The sequence below is a fragment of the Hyperolius riggenbachi genome, chromosome 3 (genome assembly GCF_040937935.1).
Source record: "Hyperolius riggenbachi isolate aHypRig1 chromosome 3, aHypRig1.pri, whole genome shotgun sequence".
NCBI classification, from domain to species: Eukaryota; Metazoa; Chordata; class Amphibia; order Anura; family Hyperoliidae; genus Hyperolius; species Hyperolius riggenbachi.
In genome coordinates, this window is record NC_090648.1 from 380,139,653 (window position 1) to 380,154,038 (window position 14,386).

At 44.0% G+C, this 14,386-nt stretch overlaps 1 protein-coding gene across 3 annotated transcripts in view; it reads right to left on the reverse strand.

Annotated features, from left to right (window-relative positions):
• The window catches only part of LOC137561590 (putative transporter SVOPL), a 116,508-nt gene that overhangs the window by 100,560 nt on the left and 1,562 nt on the right, over positions 1-14,386 (reverse strand). For all 3 annotated transcript variants that reach the window (XM_068272899.1, XM_068272898.1, XM_068272900.1), the window contains exons 2-3: positions 5,127-5,218; positions 321-419 (exon numbers count right to left, since the gene is read on the reverse strand). In XM_068272899.1, the coding sequence (XP_068129000.1) occupies positions 321-419; positions 5,127-5,218 (191 nt within the window). The remainder of the gene's footprint in view (positions 1-320; positions 420-5,126; positions 5,219-14,386) is intronic.

A 14,386-nucleotide genomic window follows, 5' to 3' on the forward strand; every position in this document is an offset into this window, starting at 1 on the left:
GGACAAATGTCTTTTTTTTAGCCAAACTAACTATGTAACTGTGTAACTATGTGACCTCATAAGTGTTTTATACAGAGGAAGTAGCATACTAGAATTTTGTGATTTTATTTCCTGTTTTATGCATCCCAGATTTTTTTTTTTTTTTTTTTTTTGCTTTAGCTGCTGCAGGCAACTTGGCATTGAATACGGAAAAAAAGAAAAGTAGGTGCTGTGTCTTTTCTGCGCTTTATATCACACCGTTTGGTCATTCACTGCTCAGGCCTCCTAACCATCCATCCTTCCTTGTATGTAGTAATGTAAATGTTGCCACTGGAACTCACCGTGGTGACAAGAGCAACCTGCCAGCTCTGTAAATGCCACTCGCAGCGGATAGAGGAAGAGATGACCGCTAGCAGCATGATCTCCATCGCTTCTGCAATCTGCAGAGAACATGAAAAGAATCAGCACAAGAGAACCTTTTCTAGCGGCTACCAAGAATGTCTCACATTTACTTATTTTCATCATGACATACAGTATCTTCTAATACTGGGTGAGCCATTAAGGTGCAGACACTTATGATGTACTGGAAATATTTTCTGGGTTCAGTACCAATACTGTGACTGTAACATGGCTGTATTCAAGGATGTATTTACTGTATACTTTCTTCCTCTCATAGAGAGGAACTGTAGAAAAAATAACGCAATTATACAATGGCTTTTTTTACAATATTCATTTATAAATTATTTACTCAGAGTTTGTAAAATCATAGTTACATAGTTATTTGCGTTGAAAAAAGACATACGTCCATCAAGTTCAACCAGGAAATAAAGAACACCACCAGCCTGTTTTCTCACATATCCCTGTTGAATCATAGAAAGGTGAAAAACCCTTACAAGGCATGGTCCAATTAGCCCCAAGAGGGAAAAAATTCCTTCCCGACTCCAGATGTCAATCAGATAAAATCCCTGGATCAACACCACCGGGCATTACCTAGTAATTATAGCCATGGATGTCTTTCAACCCAAGGAAAGCATCTAAGCCCCCTTAAAGGGAAGATCCGTGCATGTTATAAAAAACAAACGGCACTTACCTGGGGCTTCTTCCAGCTCCTGGCAGTCGATCGGCGCCCTTGCCGCAGCTCCTCTCCCTCCTGGCGTCCGGCGGTAAAGAAGCCGCCTCCTCTCCCTCCCGGCGTTCCAGGTCGGCTTCTGTGCGCTCCACGGCAGGGGGTCACGTGGTGCAGGGACGTCATCGGGTCTCTACTGTGCAGGCGCAGAACTACTGCGCCTGCGCATTAGAGACCAGATGACGTCACGTACCCCACATGACCCGCGCCGTGGAGCGCACATGAAGCCGACCCGGAAGCCAATCTAGCGAGGTCGGCTTCTTCACCGCTGGACGGCGGGAGGGAGAGCAGCTGCGGCAAGGGCGCCGATCGACTGCCAGGAGCTGGAAGAAGCCCCAGGTAAGTGCCGTTTGTTTTTTATAACATGCACGGATCTTCCCTTTAAATGCTGATATAGAATTTGCCATAGCTTACTCCTGTGGGAATGCATTCCACATCGTAATCACTCTTTCCGCAAATAACCCTTTCCTTAATAAATTGCTAAAACGATTTTTACAATACAAAAATGTATGCAAGACAAAGAGATCAATTCCGGAAAACTCACAGGAACATTTAACTATAAAGATTATTCCCCTCGAGAAAAAAAAACTAATTAAAAACACTTTAAAACTGAGTTTACACTTTATAGTATTTATAATGCATAGAGAACTGCATAAAGCAATTTTCCAGGCAGGCTGTGAGGTAGCTGTTCTTGATTAGGAGGGGGATAAACCAGGATTTTAGCTGCTGTCATACATCAACTCTGCAGTTAATTCTGTAGTTTAACTGCAGAAAAACCTCCACAGCTCATCCAGACATTCATGGGTAAAGGGTGGTTGCTGAAACCTGGACACTGCATGCATCAATAGGAGCAATACTGCAGTTTTCTGCTTTCATAACCTTTCTGTGTAAACAAGGCCTGTAAAGGTAGAGAACCTTGGAAAACTTTTCTATACCCTTCTTTATGTTTAAAGAGATTTTGAAGTTAAAAAGCTAAACAATATAAACTAAGCTAATGAGGAGAAAGTACATTTGCAAAGGTTACCTACAGTGCTAACAGCATGGTTGGAAAAGTACTACTTCTTCTGAGGCCCCTGACCCACTTGAACGCATCTGGAAACGGAAGTACTGAATCAACGCAATGAATGGAAATCGCAAAGCATTTGTGTATTTTCATTGGCAACCATGCATTAAGATTCTGCATGGATGGGAACATCAGACTGTGCGGTCTATGCACTTCTGATGTCCCCACGGATCACATTGCTGCAAATCCTGGGGAAGTGACCTAAGGGTGTCCCCTTTGCATTCAAGACCTATTCGGGGGTTTAAAAGGTCAATGGATGGATTTACACAGACCAATGGAAAGTCTTAGGTGTTTAGCTTACATTACTTTCAGTTCTGCCTACATTTCCCGTATATTCTGGCGTATAAGACGACTGGGCATATAAGACGACCTCCCAACGTTTCCAGTTAAAATATAGAGTTTGGGATATGCTCGCTGTATAAGACTACCCCTCTTCCAACGCACACCAAATTAAAATAAAAAAAGATCATATACTGGTACTATGTATGAACAGATACTGGTGCTGTACTGTATGTGGTGCCCCATATATAACATTACAGTGGGATGCAAAAGTATTCGGCCCCCTTGAAGTTTTCCACATTTTGTCATATTACTGCCACAAACATGAATTAATTTTATTGGAATTCCACATGAAAGACCAATACAAAGTGGTGTACACATGAGAAGTGGAACGACAATCATACATGATTCCAAACATTTTTTACAAATAAGTAATGGCAAAGTGGTGTGTGCATAATTATTCGGCCCCCTTTGATCTCAGTGCAGTCAGTTGCCTATAGACATTGCCCAAAGTTGGCATTTATGGAAGAGTGGCAAGAAGAAAGGCATTGTTAACAGAAAAGCATAAGAAGTCCCGTTTGCAGTTTGCCACAAGCCATGTGGGGGACACAGCAACCATGTGGAAGAAGGTGCTCTGGTCAGATGAGACCAAAATGGAACTTTTTGGCCAAAATGCAAAACGCTATATGTGGCGGAAAACTAACACTGCACATCACTCTGAACACACCATCCCCACTGTCAAATATGGTGGTGGCAGCATTATGCTCGGGGGGTGCATCTCTTCAGCAGGGACAGGGAAGCTGGTCAGAGTTGATGGGAAGATGGATGGAGCCACATACAGGGCAATCTTGGAAGAAAACCTCTTGGAGTCTGCAAAAGACTTGAGACTGGGGCGGAGGTTCACCTTCCAGCAGGACAACGACTCTAAACATAAAGCCAGGGCAACAATGGAATGGTTTAAAACAAAACATATCTATGTTTTAGAATGGCCCAGTCAAAGTCCATATCTAAATCCAATCGAGAATCTGTGGCAAGATCTGAAAACTGCTGTTTACAAACGCTGTCCATCTAATCTGACTGAGCTGGAGCTGTTTTGCAAAGAAGAATGGGCAAGGATTTCAGTCTTTAGATGTGCAAAGCTGGTAGAGACATACCCTAAAAGACTGGCAGCTGTAATTGCAGCAAAAGGTGGTTCTACAAATTATTGACTCGGGGCCGAATAATTACGCACACCCCACTTTGCAGTTATTGATTTGTAAAAAATGTTTGGAATCATGTATGATTTTCGTTCCACTTCTCATGTGTACACCACTTTGTATTGGTCTTTCATGTGGAATTCCAATAAAATTGATTCATGTTTGTGGCAGTAATGTGACAAAATGTGAAAAACTTCAAGGGGGTCGAATACTTTTGCAACCCACTGTATACAGGTGATTGACTAGTTGGACTGGTCAGCTCTCCTTGTATCCCTGTTTATCAGAGTGCTATGGAAGAATAGATAGCGCTGTGCCCATAAAAACACGCCAGGGCTGGGCGAGGCAGAGGCTTAAGAGGCAGTGGCCTCTAGGCACACAGCCTTGAGGGCGCACCTGTGCCCCGAGTGCCTCCCCTCGCCAGGCCATGTGCAGAGTAGTGGCGAATGGAGCATTTTGTAATAGTTACCTGTCTCAGCATCCGCGGTGATCCATCTTCACCCCTGTCACACAGTCTCTCCGTCTCCTCTCTATGACGCCCTCTAGTGGTGCCTCTCATTCAGTGGACCACTGGAGTAGCCAGAGGGGAGATGGAGAGCCTGTATAATAGGGTGAAGAGTGATCATCCTGGTTGTGCAGAGACATTACTTTTACTCTGCATATGGCGGGAGCCTGCCTTTACTGGCTACACTGGGGAAAGGGGGGGGGTATCTAACACAGGGGGCACATCTGGCTTTACTGGGGCAGGGTGCTACCTAATACTGGTGACACATCTGGCTATACTGGGGAGGTAGGGGCTACCTAGTGCAGGGGGCATATCTGGCTATACTGAGGAGGGGGTTTACCTAATATGGGGGGGGCATAGCTGGCTATATTGGGGAGAAGAGGTACCTAATTCAGGGGGCATATATGGCTAAACTGGGGAGGGGGTACCTAGTAAAAGGGGGTGCATCTGGCTACACTGGGGAGGGGGCTACCTAATACTGGGGCACATCTGGCTATGCTGGGTTAAGGGAGCTACCTAATACTGGGGGCAAATCTGGCTATGCTGTGGAGTTGGGCTAACTGATACCAGAGGCACATTTACTACCTATATTTGGAGCAAGGGGGCACACTTTGGAATCACCATTTCTATTGCTGGAGAACCTTGTCCTGGCCCTGCTCTGTCTATGCAGCCTTCAGAAGCCACAGAAGGGTAGCTTTGCTGAAAATGTATCATAGGTGCTGAGGATTGGGAATTCTTTTAAAACACCTTAGTGCTTAACAAATATTTTAATAATAATAATAACAACTACATGAGTATAAATATATAATAGTAAACTTGGTATCAGCCAGTCAGCATGCTTTATGCGTTGCAGTTACCATGCTGACACCTGCAGGTCAGAATTATGTATTGTAACAAGCTCGCACTGAAGTTACGGTAGTTTTCTTCAAAATAAATTCATCAAAATATTGTTTGGGCTCTTCTTTGTTGCCACACACTCACCCCGGTGCTCCCCATGATTAGGAAGAGTATGATGTGGAAGCGGCCAAATCCGATGGTCTCCACAGCATCTTCCACCGTATATGTCTTCGGAGCTTCAAATGTAATGAGAGGATCTTATAAAACATCATTAGTTTAATTCCACAACATTCTATGACAGAATATCGCGAGGCATAATAACTAGACTCATAACAGCATGATACTTTATCTTGTATGTTTTTAGAATCACTGCATTATGCCGTCACCTGCCAATCAACAGTTCGGACACAGTCTATCATTTGGAAAACAATTAGTTACATACATAGTTTGGTTTAAAAAACAAACAAAAAAAAGACACCCATCTATGAAGTTCAACCAGAAAAAAATAGTATAACACTGGCCTGCACCCACCTATATTCCAAATGATCCGGAGGAATGGGGAAAAAACCCTACAAGTGGAGCATGGGACATGAGGGGCTGATTCACAAAGCATTTCTGTTCAATTATCTCACTTATTAACTCACAATGAATCTCTCCTTAAAGAGAATCTGTATTGTTAAAATCGCACAAAAGTAAACATACCAGTGTGTTAGGGGACATCTCCTATTCCCCTCTGTCACAATTTCACCGCTCCCCGCCGCATTAAAAGTAGTCAAAAACAGTTTTAAAAAGTTTGTTTATAAACAAACAAAATGGCCACCAAAACAGGAAGTAGGTTGATGTACAGTATGTCCACACATAGAAAATACTTCCATACACAAGCAGGCTGTATACACCCTTCCTTTTGTATCTTAAACTTGTGTGTTTACCTTCTGTCCCCTGCAGCTGAGCTCTCATGCACTGAATACTAGTGACAGGCTGTGAGGCTGATCCTTTCTTCCTGTCTGTAATTCCTCTGTATGTGTCAGCCCAGCTCCTTTCACAGCCTAATGGCCCATACTCACGAGGGACTTTTGTCGCCTCAACACGCGGCGCGCGCATGTTGCGGCGACAGGTCGCCCGTGAGTATGGGCCGTGAGTACGCGGACTAGCGACAGCAACCTCCATTAAAGTATATGGAGCTTGCGGCGGAGGGAGGAGGAACGTCGGCGACAGCTTCCGCCTCGCCGCTGGTCCCTCTTCCGCGTGTGTACGCGGAGGGACCTGGCGAGGAGCTGTCGCCGGCCTGTCGCCCACACGCTCACGTGTGCTGGCGACAGGCAACATTTGCAGCCCGTGAGTACGGGCCATAACAGAGGATGATTTTTATCCAGCTCTCTTCTATCACTGATAAGATAGCAGAGAAGCTGCTGGCTTATGTAAATAACTAACACACACAGACACACACACACACGGGAGTGTGCATAGAGTGGCCTGGAAAGTGGTGTGCATAAACAGACCAGCACGGAAGAGTTGGCAGCCTTCCAGACACAGGGCGACAAGTCTGACAGGGGATCATTAGCACCACAACAAACGAGCAGACATGTTCAGGCAACAATAATTACCTAATAACCTAAATAGGTTAAATAACCAGGAGGAAATAGGTCATCGACCTCCAATTAAACTGACCAACACAAAAAAGAACAAAGCTCCCCCTCACTAATCATAAATAAATGGCTTATAGAGCAATTGTAAAGTTTTGAGTCTGAGACAATAGAATCAAGATGAAAAATCTTTATTAATAACCAACTCAGCAATTAAAAACAAGCAGCCAACCAAGGTCACAGGCCCCTATGTAAAATATTAAATCATACACTGTGTCTCATGTCAAAAAATGCCTAAATCAATCAATTGTTTGCCCGGGGGATTATGTGGAAAATTACAAGGTGGTGTCCCATGTATTATCTATCAATATTGTTATCTAGAGACATCCACCCCACATATAGACCCACAGGGAAACAACACTAGATGTATAATTATACAAAATACTTTTCAATCCCCTCGGGAGTAGCCAGTGAATAAAGTGCTAGTGCTAAAATTTAATCACCAATCAGTGCTAATCATTACCATCTAAATATAATATATCTTAAACACATCATCCTAACAACAATTTACATCAACAAATAGTGACCAATTCAAAGAATGTGCAAGGAGCAATGAGGTAGATAAATTAGTGAAAAAAGAACACATTAACATGGAGGTGGATCTGAAATCAGCAGCAACATGAAAAGATGGCGATATACAAACGCCAATATAAAGTGTAAGATTAAGCCAGATAATGACCAACACCAGAGGAGAGAGGACATAAGACTCACCCAATAAACCAGTAAATGGACCTAGGAAAGCTGCAACAGCCCGCGCTGTCCCACTAGTTCCGCCGAAGCTGCCAAGGGACAATGTGATGGAAGAGCTGGCGCAGTTTAAATAACCCCCCGGAGACGCGGCCGCGTCATTGGCTCAACCCCACGTGCCGTCCACAACGTCAGCACGCACGGCCGGCCAAGCGTCTGTTGAGACGCATAAACTTGGGTGGTACGCATAAGCAGTCGCATAGCTATGACTAATACGTATGAATGGTCGCATCATCGCCATCTAGTGGGCAAACAAGAATATGCATTGAAATTTCAATATAGATAGATAGAATAGGTATTTAACTGTCATCTAGTGGCGAAAAGGGAAACTGCATATAAAATAGAAAATAGAACAAGATTCCTCAAGAAGAAACCAAATGTCCCAGACCCATACAGATATCAAGAGCACACAAATAACTCATCATAATTATATCAATAAGGTCATAATCATTTGGATACACAATTCTAATTAATCATTACTGCAGACAGTCATATGCATATTCTTGTTTGCCCACTAGATGGCGATGATGCGACCATTCATACGTATTAGTCATAGCTATGCGACTGCTTATGCGTACCACCCAAGTTTATGTGTCTCAACAGACGCTTGGCCGGCCGTGCGTGCTGACGTTGTGGACGGCACGTGGGGTTGAGCCAATGACGCGGCCGCGTCTCCGGGGGGTTATTTAAACTGCGCCAGCTCTTCCATCACATTGTCCCTTGGCAGCTTCGGCGGAACTAGTGGGACAGCGCGGGCAGCGCTGTTGCAGCTTTCCTAGGTCCATTTACTGGTTTATTGGGTGAGTCTTATGTTCTCTCTCCTCTGGTGTTGGTCATTATCTGGCTTAATCTTACACTTTATATTGGCGTTTGTATATCGCCATCTTTTCATGTTGCTGCTTTTTCAGATCTACCTCCATGTTAATGTGTTCTTTTTTCACTAATTTATCTACCTCATTGCTCCTTGCACATTCTTTGAATTGGTCACTATTTGTTGATGTAAATTGTTGTTAGGATGATGTGTTTAAGATATATTATATTTAGATGGTAATGATTAGCACTGATTGGTGATTAAATTTTAGCACTAGCACTTTATTCACTGGCTACTCCCGAGGGGATTGAAAAGTATTTTGTATAATTATACATCTAGTGTTGTTTCCCTGTGGGTCTATATGTGGGGTGGATGTCTCTAGATAACAATATTGATAGATAATACATGGGACACCACCTTGTAATTTTCCACATGATCCCCCGGGCAAACAATTGATTGATTTAGGCATTTTTTGACATGAGACACAGTGTATGATTTAATATTTTACATAGGGGCCTGTGACCTTGGTTGGCTGCTTGTTTTTAATTGTTTTTAATTGTTGAGTTGGTTATTAATAAAGATTTTTCATCTTGATTCTATTGTCTCAGACTCAAAACTTTACAATTGCTCTATAAGCCATTTATTTATGATTAGTGAGGGGGAGCTTTGTTCTTTTTTGTGTTGGTAAGTCTGACAGGGGAAAGATACATTGATTTATTACAGAGACAATGATAGTAGAAAGTGCTGCAGTAAGCCAGAGCACATTAGAACAGGTTAAGGAACTTGTAGGATGGTAGAAAAAACATTGTAATTTTTGTTACGGATCCTCTTTAAGGGCCGTTTCCACTGGCATTTAGGATGCGAGGTGATCGCCGCATCACATCCCTCCACAGGTACTTCCGGTTGTCTTCCATACAGCCGGATGCGGCGTCATGCGGCTTCCCGTTGCATGAGGACTTGGATGCATGCTGCGGAAAACTGCAGCATGCTATCCATAATTTCCCCCGTGTCGCATCGCGCCAGATCACGCAGGTAAATTAGCGTCAATGGAAACTATTCCATTGAATTGAATTTGTTGCAATTTTCCTAGCGTTTTGATGCAGAGCGGTTTCTGCATAGCAACGGGTTTAAAGGGAAACAGGCCCCAAATGACTTAACTTGTGCTTTAACTCTCCTTTTCTAACTTAACCACTTCCCGACCGCCGTATATACAATTGGCGGCCGGGAAGTGGACCCCGCAAGGACCGCCGTATTGACAAATGGCGGCGGTCCTTGTAGGGGCATGAGCGGAGCGATCGCGTCATCAGTGACGCGATCCTCCGCCTCCGCCTGGCGCCGCTCACCCGCCGCAACATCCCGCCGGCCATACGGAAGCGCCGGCGGGATGTTAACCCGACGATCGCCGCATACAAAGTGTATAATACACTTTGTAATGTTTACAAAGTGTATTATACAGGCTGCCTCCTGCCCTGGTGGTCCCAGTGTCCGAGGGACCACCAGGGCAGGCTGCAGCCACCCTAGTCTGCACCAAGCACACTGATTTCCCCCCCCCTGCCCCAGATCGCCCACAGCACCCATCAGACCCCCCCTGCCCACCCCCCAGACCCCTGTTTGCACCCAATCACCCCCCTAATCACCCATCAATCACTCCCTGTCACTATCTGTCAACGCTATTTTTTTTTGTATCCCCCCCCTGCCCCCTGCTCCCTCCTGATCACCCCCCCACCCCTCAGATTCTCCCCAGACCCCCCCCCAGACCCCCCACCCCATGTACTGTATGCATCTATCCCCCCTGATCACCTGTCAATCACCTGTCAATCACCCGTCAATCACCCATCAATCACCCCCTGTCACTGCCACCCATCAATCAGCCCCTAACCTGCCCCTTGCGGGCAATCTGATCACCCACCCACACCAATAGATCGCCCGCAGATCCGACATCAGATCACCACCCAAGCGCAGCGTTTACATCTATTCTCTCCTCTAAACACCCACTAATTACCCATCAATCACCAATCAATCACCCCCTATCACCACCTGTCACTGTTACCCATCAGATCAGACCCTAATCTGCCCCTTGCGGGCACCCAATCACCCGCCTACACGCTCAGATTGCCCTCAGACCCCCCCTTATCAATTCGCCAGTGCAATATTTACATCTGTTCTCCCCTGTAATAACCCACTGATTACCTGTCAATCACTTGTCAATCACCTATCAATCACCCATAAATCACCCATCAATCACCCCCTGTCACTGCCACCCATCAATCACCCCCTGTCACTGCCACCCATCAATCACCCCCTGTCACTGCCACCCATCAATCAGCCCCTAACCTGCCCCTTGCGGGCAATCTGATCACCCACCTACACCAGTAGATCGCCCGCAGATCCGACGTCTGATCACCTCCCAAGTGCAGTGTTTACATCTGTTCTCTACCCTAAACACCCACTAATTACCCATCAATCACACCCTGTCACTGCTACCTATCAGATTAGACCCCTATCTGCCCCTAGGGCACTCAATCACCCGCCCACACCCTCAGAATGCTCTCAGACCCCAGCCCTGATCACCTCGCCAGTGCATTGCTTGCATCTATTCCCCCCTCTAATCACACCTTGAGACACCCATCAATCACCTCCTGTCACCCCCTAACACACCTACCAATCAGATCAGGCCCGAATTTGCCCCGTGTGGGCTCCTGATCACTCGGCCAAACCCTCAGATCCCCCTCAGACCCCCTTCCGATCACCTCCCAAGTGCATTGATTGCATCTATTTTCCCCTCTAACCACCCCCTGAGACACCCATCAATCACCTCCTGTCACCCCCCTAGCACTCCTATCCATCAGATCAGGCCCAATACAACCTGTCATCTAAAAGGCCACCTTGCTTATGACCGGTTCCACAAAATTCGCCCCCTCATAGACCACCTGTCATCAAAATTTGCAGATGCTTATACCCCTGAACAGTCATTTTGAGACATTTGGTTTCCAGACTACTCACGGTTTTGGGCCCGTAAAATGCCAGGGCGGTATAGGAACCCCACAAGTGACCCCATTTTAGAAAAAAAGACACCCCAAGGTATTCTGTTAGGTGTATGACGAGTTCATAGAAGATTTTATTTTTTGTCAAAAGTTAGCGGAAATTGATTTTTATTGTTTTTTTTTCACAAAGTGTCATTTTTCACTAACTTGTGACAAAAAATAAAATCTTCTATGAACTCGCCATACACCTAACGGAATACCTTGGGGTGTCTTCTTTCTAAAATGGGGTCACTTGTGGGGTTCCTATACTGCCCTGGCATTTTAGGGGCCCTAAACCGCGAGGAGTAGTCTAGAAAACAAATGCCTCAAAATGACCTGTGAATAGGATGTTGGGCCCCTTAGCGCACCTAGGCTGCAAAAAAGTGTCACACATGTGGTACCGCCGTACTCAGGAAAAGTAGTATAATGTGTTTTGGGGTGTATTTTTACACATACCCATGCTGGGTGGGAGAAATTTCTATGTAAATGGACAATTGTGTGTAAAAAACTTTAAACAATTGTCATTTACAGAGATATTTCTCCCACTTAGCATGGGTATGTGTAAAAATACACCCCAAAACACATTATACTACTTCTCCTGAGTACGGTGGTACCACATGTGTGGCACTTTTTTACACCCTAAGTACGCTAAGGGGCCCAAAGTCCAATGAGTACCTTTAGGATTTCAGAGGTCATTTTGCAACATTTGGTTTCAAGACTACTCCTCACGGTTTAGGGCCCCTAAAATGCCAGGGCAGTATAGGAACCCCACAAATGACCCCATTCTAGAAAGAAGACACCCAAAGGTATTCCGTTAGGAGTATGGTGAGTTCATAGAAGATTTTATTTTTTGTCCCAAGTTAGCGGAAAATGACACTTTGTGAAAAAAAACAATTAATATCAATTTCCGCTAACTTGTGACAAAAAAATAAAAACTTCTATGAACTCACCATACTCCTAACGGAATACCTTGGGGTGTCTTCTTTCTAAAATGGGGTCATTAGTGGGGTTCCTATACTGCCCTGGCATTTTAGGGGCCCTAAACCGTGAGGAGTAGTCTTGAAACAAAAATGACCTGTGAAATCCTAAAGGTACTCATTGGACTTTGGGCCCCTTAGCGCAGTTAGGGTGCAAAAAAGTGCCACACATGTGGTATCGCCGTACTCGGGAGAAGTAGTACAATGTGTTTTGGGGTGTATTTTTACACATACCCATGCTGGGTGGGAGAAATACCGCTGTAAATGGACAATTGTGTGTAAAAAAATCAAAAGATTGTCATTTACAGAGGTATTTCTCCCACCCAGCATGGGTATGTGTAAAAATACACCCCAAAACACGTTGTACTACTTCTCCCGAGTATGGCGATACCACATGTGTGGCACTTTTTTGCACCCTAACTGTGCTAAAGGGCCCAAAGTCCAATGAGTACCTTTAGGATTTCACAGGTCATTTTGAGAAATTTCGTTTCAAGACTACTCCTCACGGTTTAGGGCCCCTAAAATGCCAGGGCAGTATAGGAACCCCACAAATGACCCCATTTTAGAAAGAAGACACCCCAAGGTATTCCGTTAGGAGTATGGAGAGTTCATAGAAGATTTTATTTTTTGTCACAAGTTAGCGGAAATTGATTTTAATTGTGTTTTTTCACAAAGTGTCATTTTCCGCTAACTTTTGACAAAAAATAAAATCTTCTATGAACTCACCATACTCCTAACGGAATACCTTGGGGTGTCTTCTTTCTAAAATGGGGTAATTTGTGGGGTTCCTATACTGTCCTGGCATTTTAGGGGCCCTAAACCGTGAGGAGTAGTCTTGAAACGAAATTTCTCAAAATGACCTGTGAAATCCTAAAGGTACTCATTGGACTTTGGGCCCTTTAGCGCAGTTAGGGTGCAAAAAAGTGCCACACATGTGGTATCGCCGTACTCAGGAGAAGTAGTATAATGTGTTTTGGGGTGTATTTTTACACATACCCATGCTGAGTGGGAGAAAGATCTCTGTAAATGGACAATTGTGTGTAAAAAAAATCAACAAATTGTCATTTACAGAGATATTTCTCCCACCCAGCATGGGTATGTGTAAAAATACACCCCAAAACACATTATACTACTTCTCCTGAGTATGGCAATACCACATGTGTGGCACTTTTTTGCAGCCTAACTGCGCTAAGGGGTCCAAAGTCCAATGAGCACCTTTAGCCTTTACAGGGGTGCTTACAATTTAGCACCCCCCAAAATGTCAGGACAGTAAACACACCCCACAAATGACCCCATTTTGGAAAGTAGACCCTTCAAGGTATTCAGAGAGGGGCATGGTGAGTCCGTGGCAGATTTCATTTTTTTTTGTCGCAAGTTAGAAGAAATGGAAACTTTTCTTTTTTTTTTCTCACAAAGTGTCATTTTTCGCTTACTTGTGACAAAAAATAATATCTTCTATGAACTCACTATGCCTCTCAGTGAATACTTTGGGATGTCTTCTTTCCAAAATGGGGTCATTTGGGGGGTATTTAAACTATCCTGGAATTTTAGCCCCTCATGAAACATGACAGGGGTCAGAAAAGTCATAGATGCTTGAAAATGAGAAAATTCACTTTTTGCACCATAGTTTGTAAACGCTATAACTTTTACCCAAACCAATAAATATACACTGAATGGTTTTTTTTTTTATCAAAAACATGTTTGTCCACATTTTTCGCACTGCATGTATACAGAAATTTTACTTTATTTGAAAAATGTCAGCACAGAAAGTTAAAAAAATCATTTTTTTGCCAAAATTCATGTCTTTTTTGATGAATATAATAAAAAGTAAAAATCGCAGGAGCAATCAAATAGCACCAAAAGAAAGCTTTATTAGTGACAAGAAAAGGAGCCAAAATTCATTTAGGTGGTAGGTTGTATGAGCGAGCAATAAACCGTGAAAGCTGCAGTGGTCTGAATGGAAAAAAAGTGGCCGGTCCTTAAGGGGTAGAAAGCCCTAGGTCCTCAAGTGGTTAAAGTGGACCCAAATTAAAAATACAAGATTTCAGAAATAAAATCTATTTTCTAAATTATAATAAATAGCAGCCTTTTTTCAGCTGCATGATGACAAATACAAAATATTTTACATTTATTGGAGAAACCCCTCCCTTCCTTTCATATTGCCGGGACACAATCCAGCAGACTGGTGGAGTAGGAGGTGTCC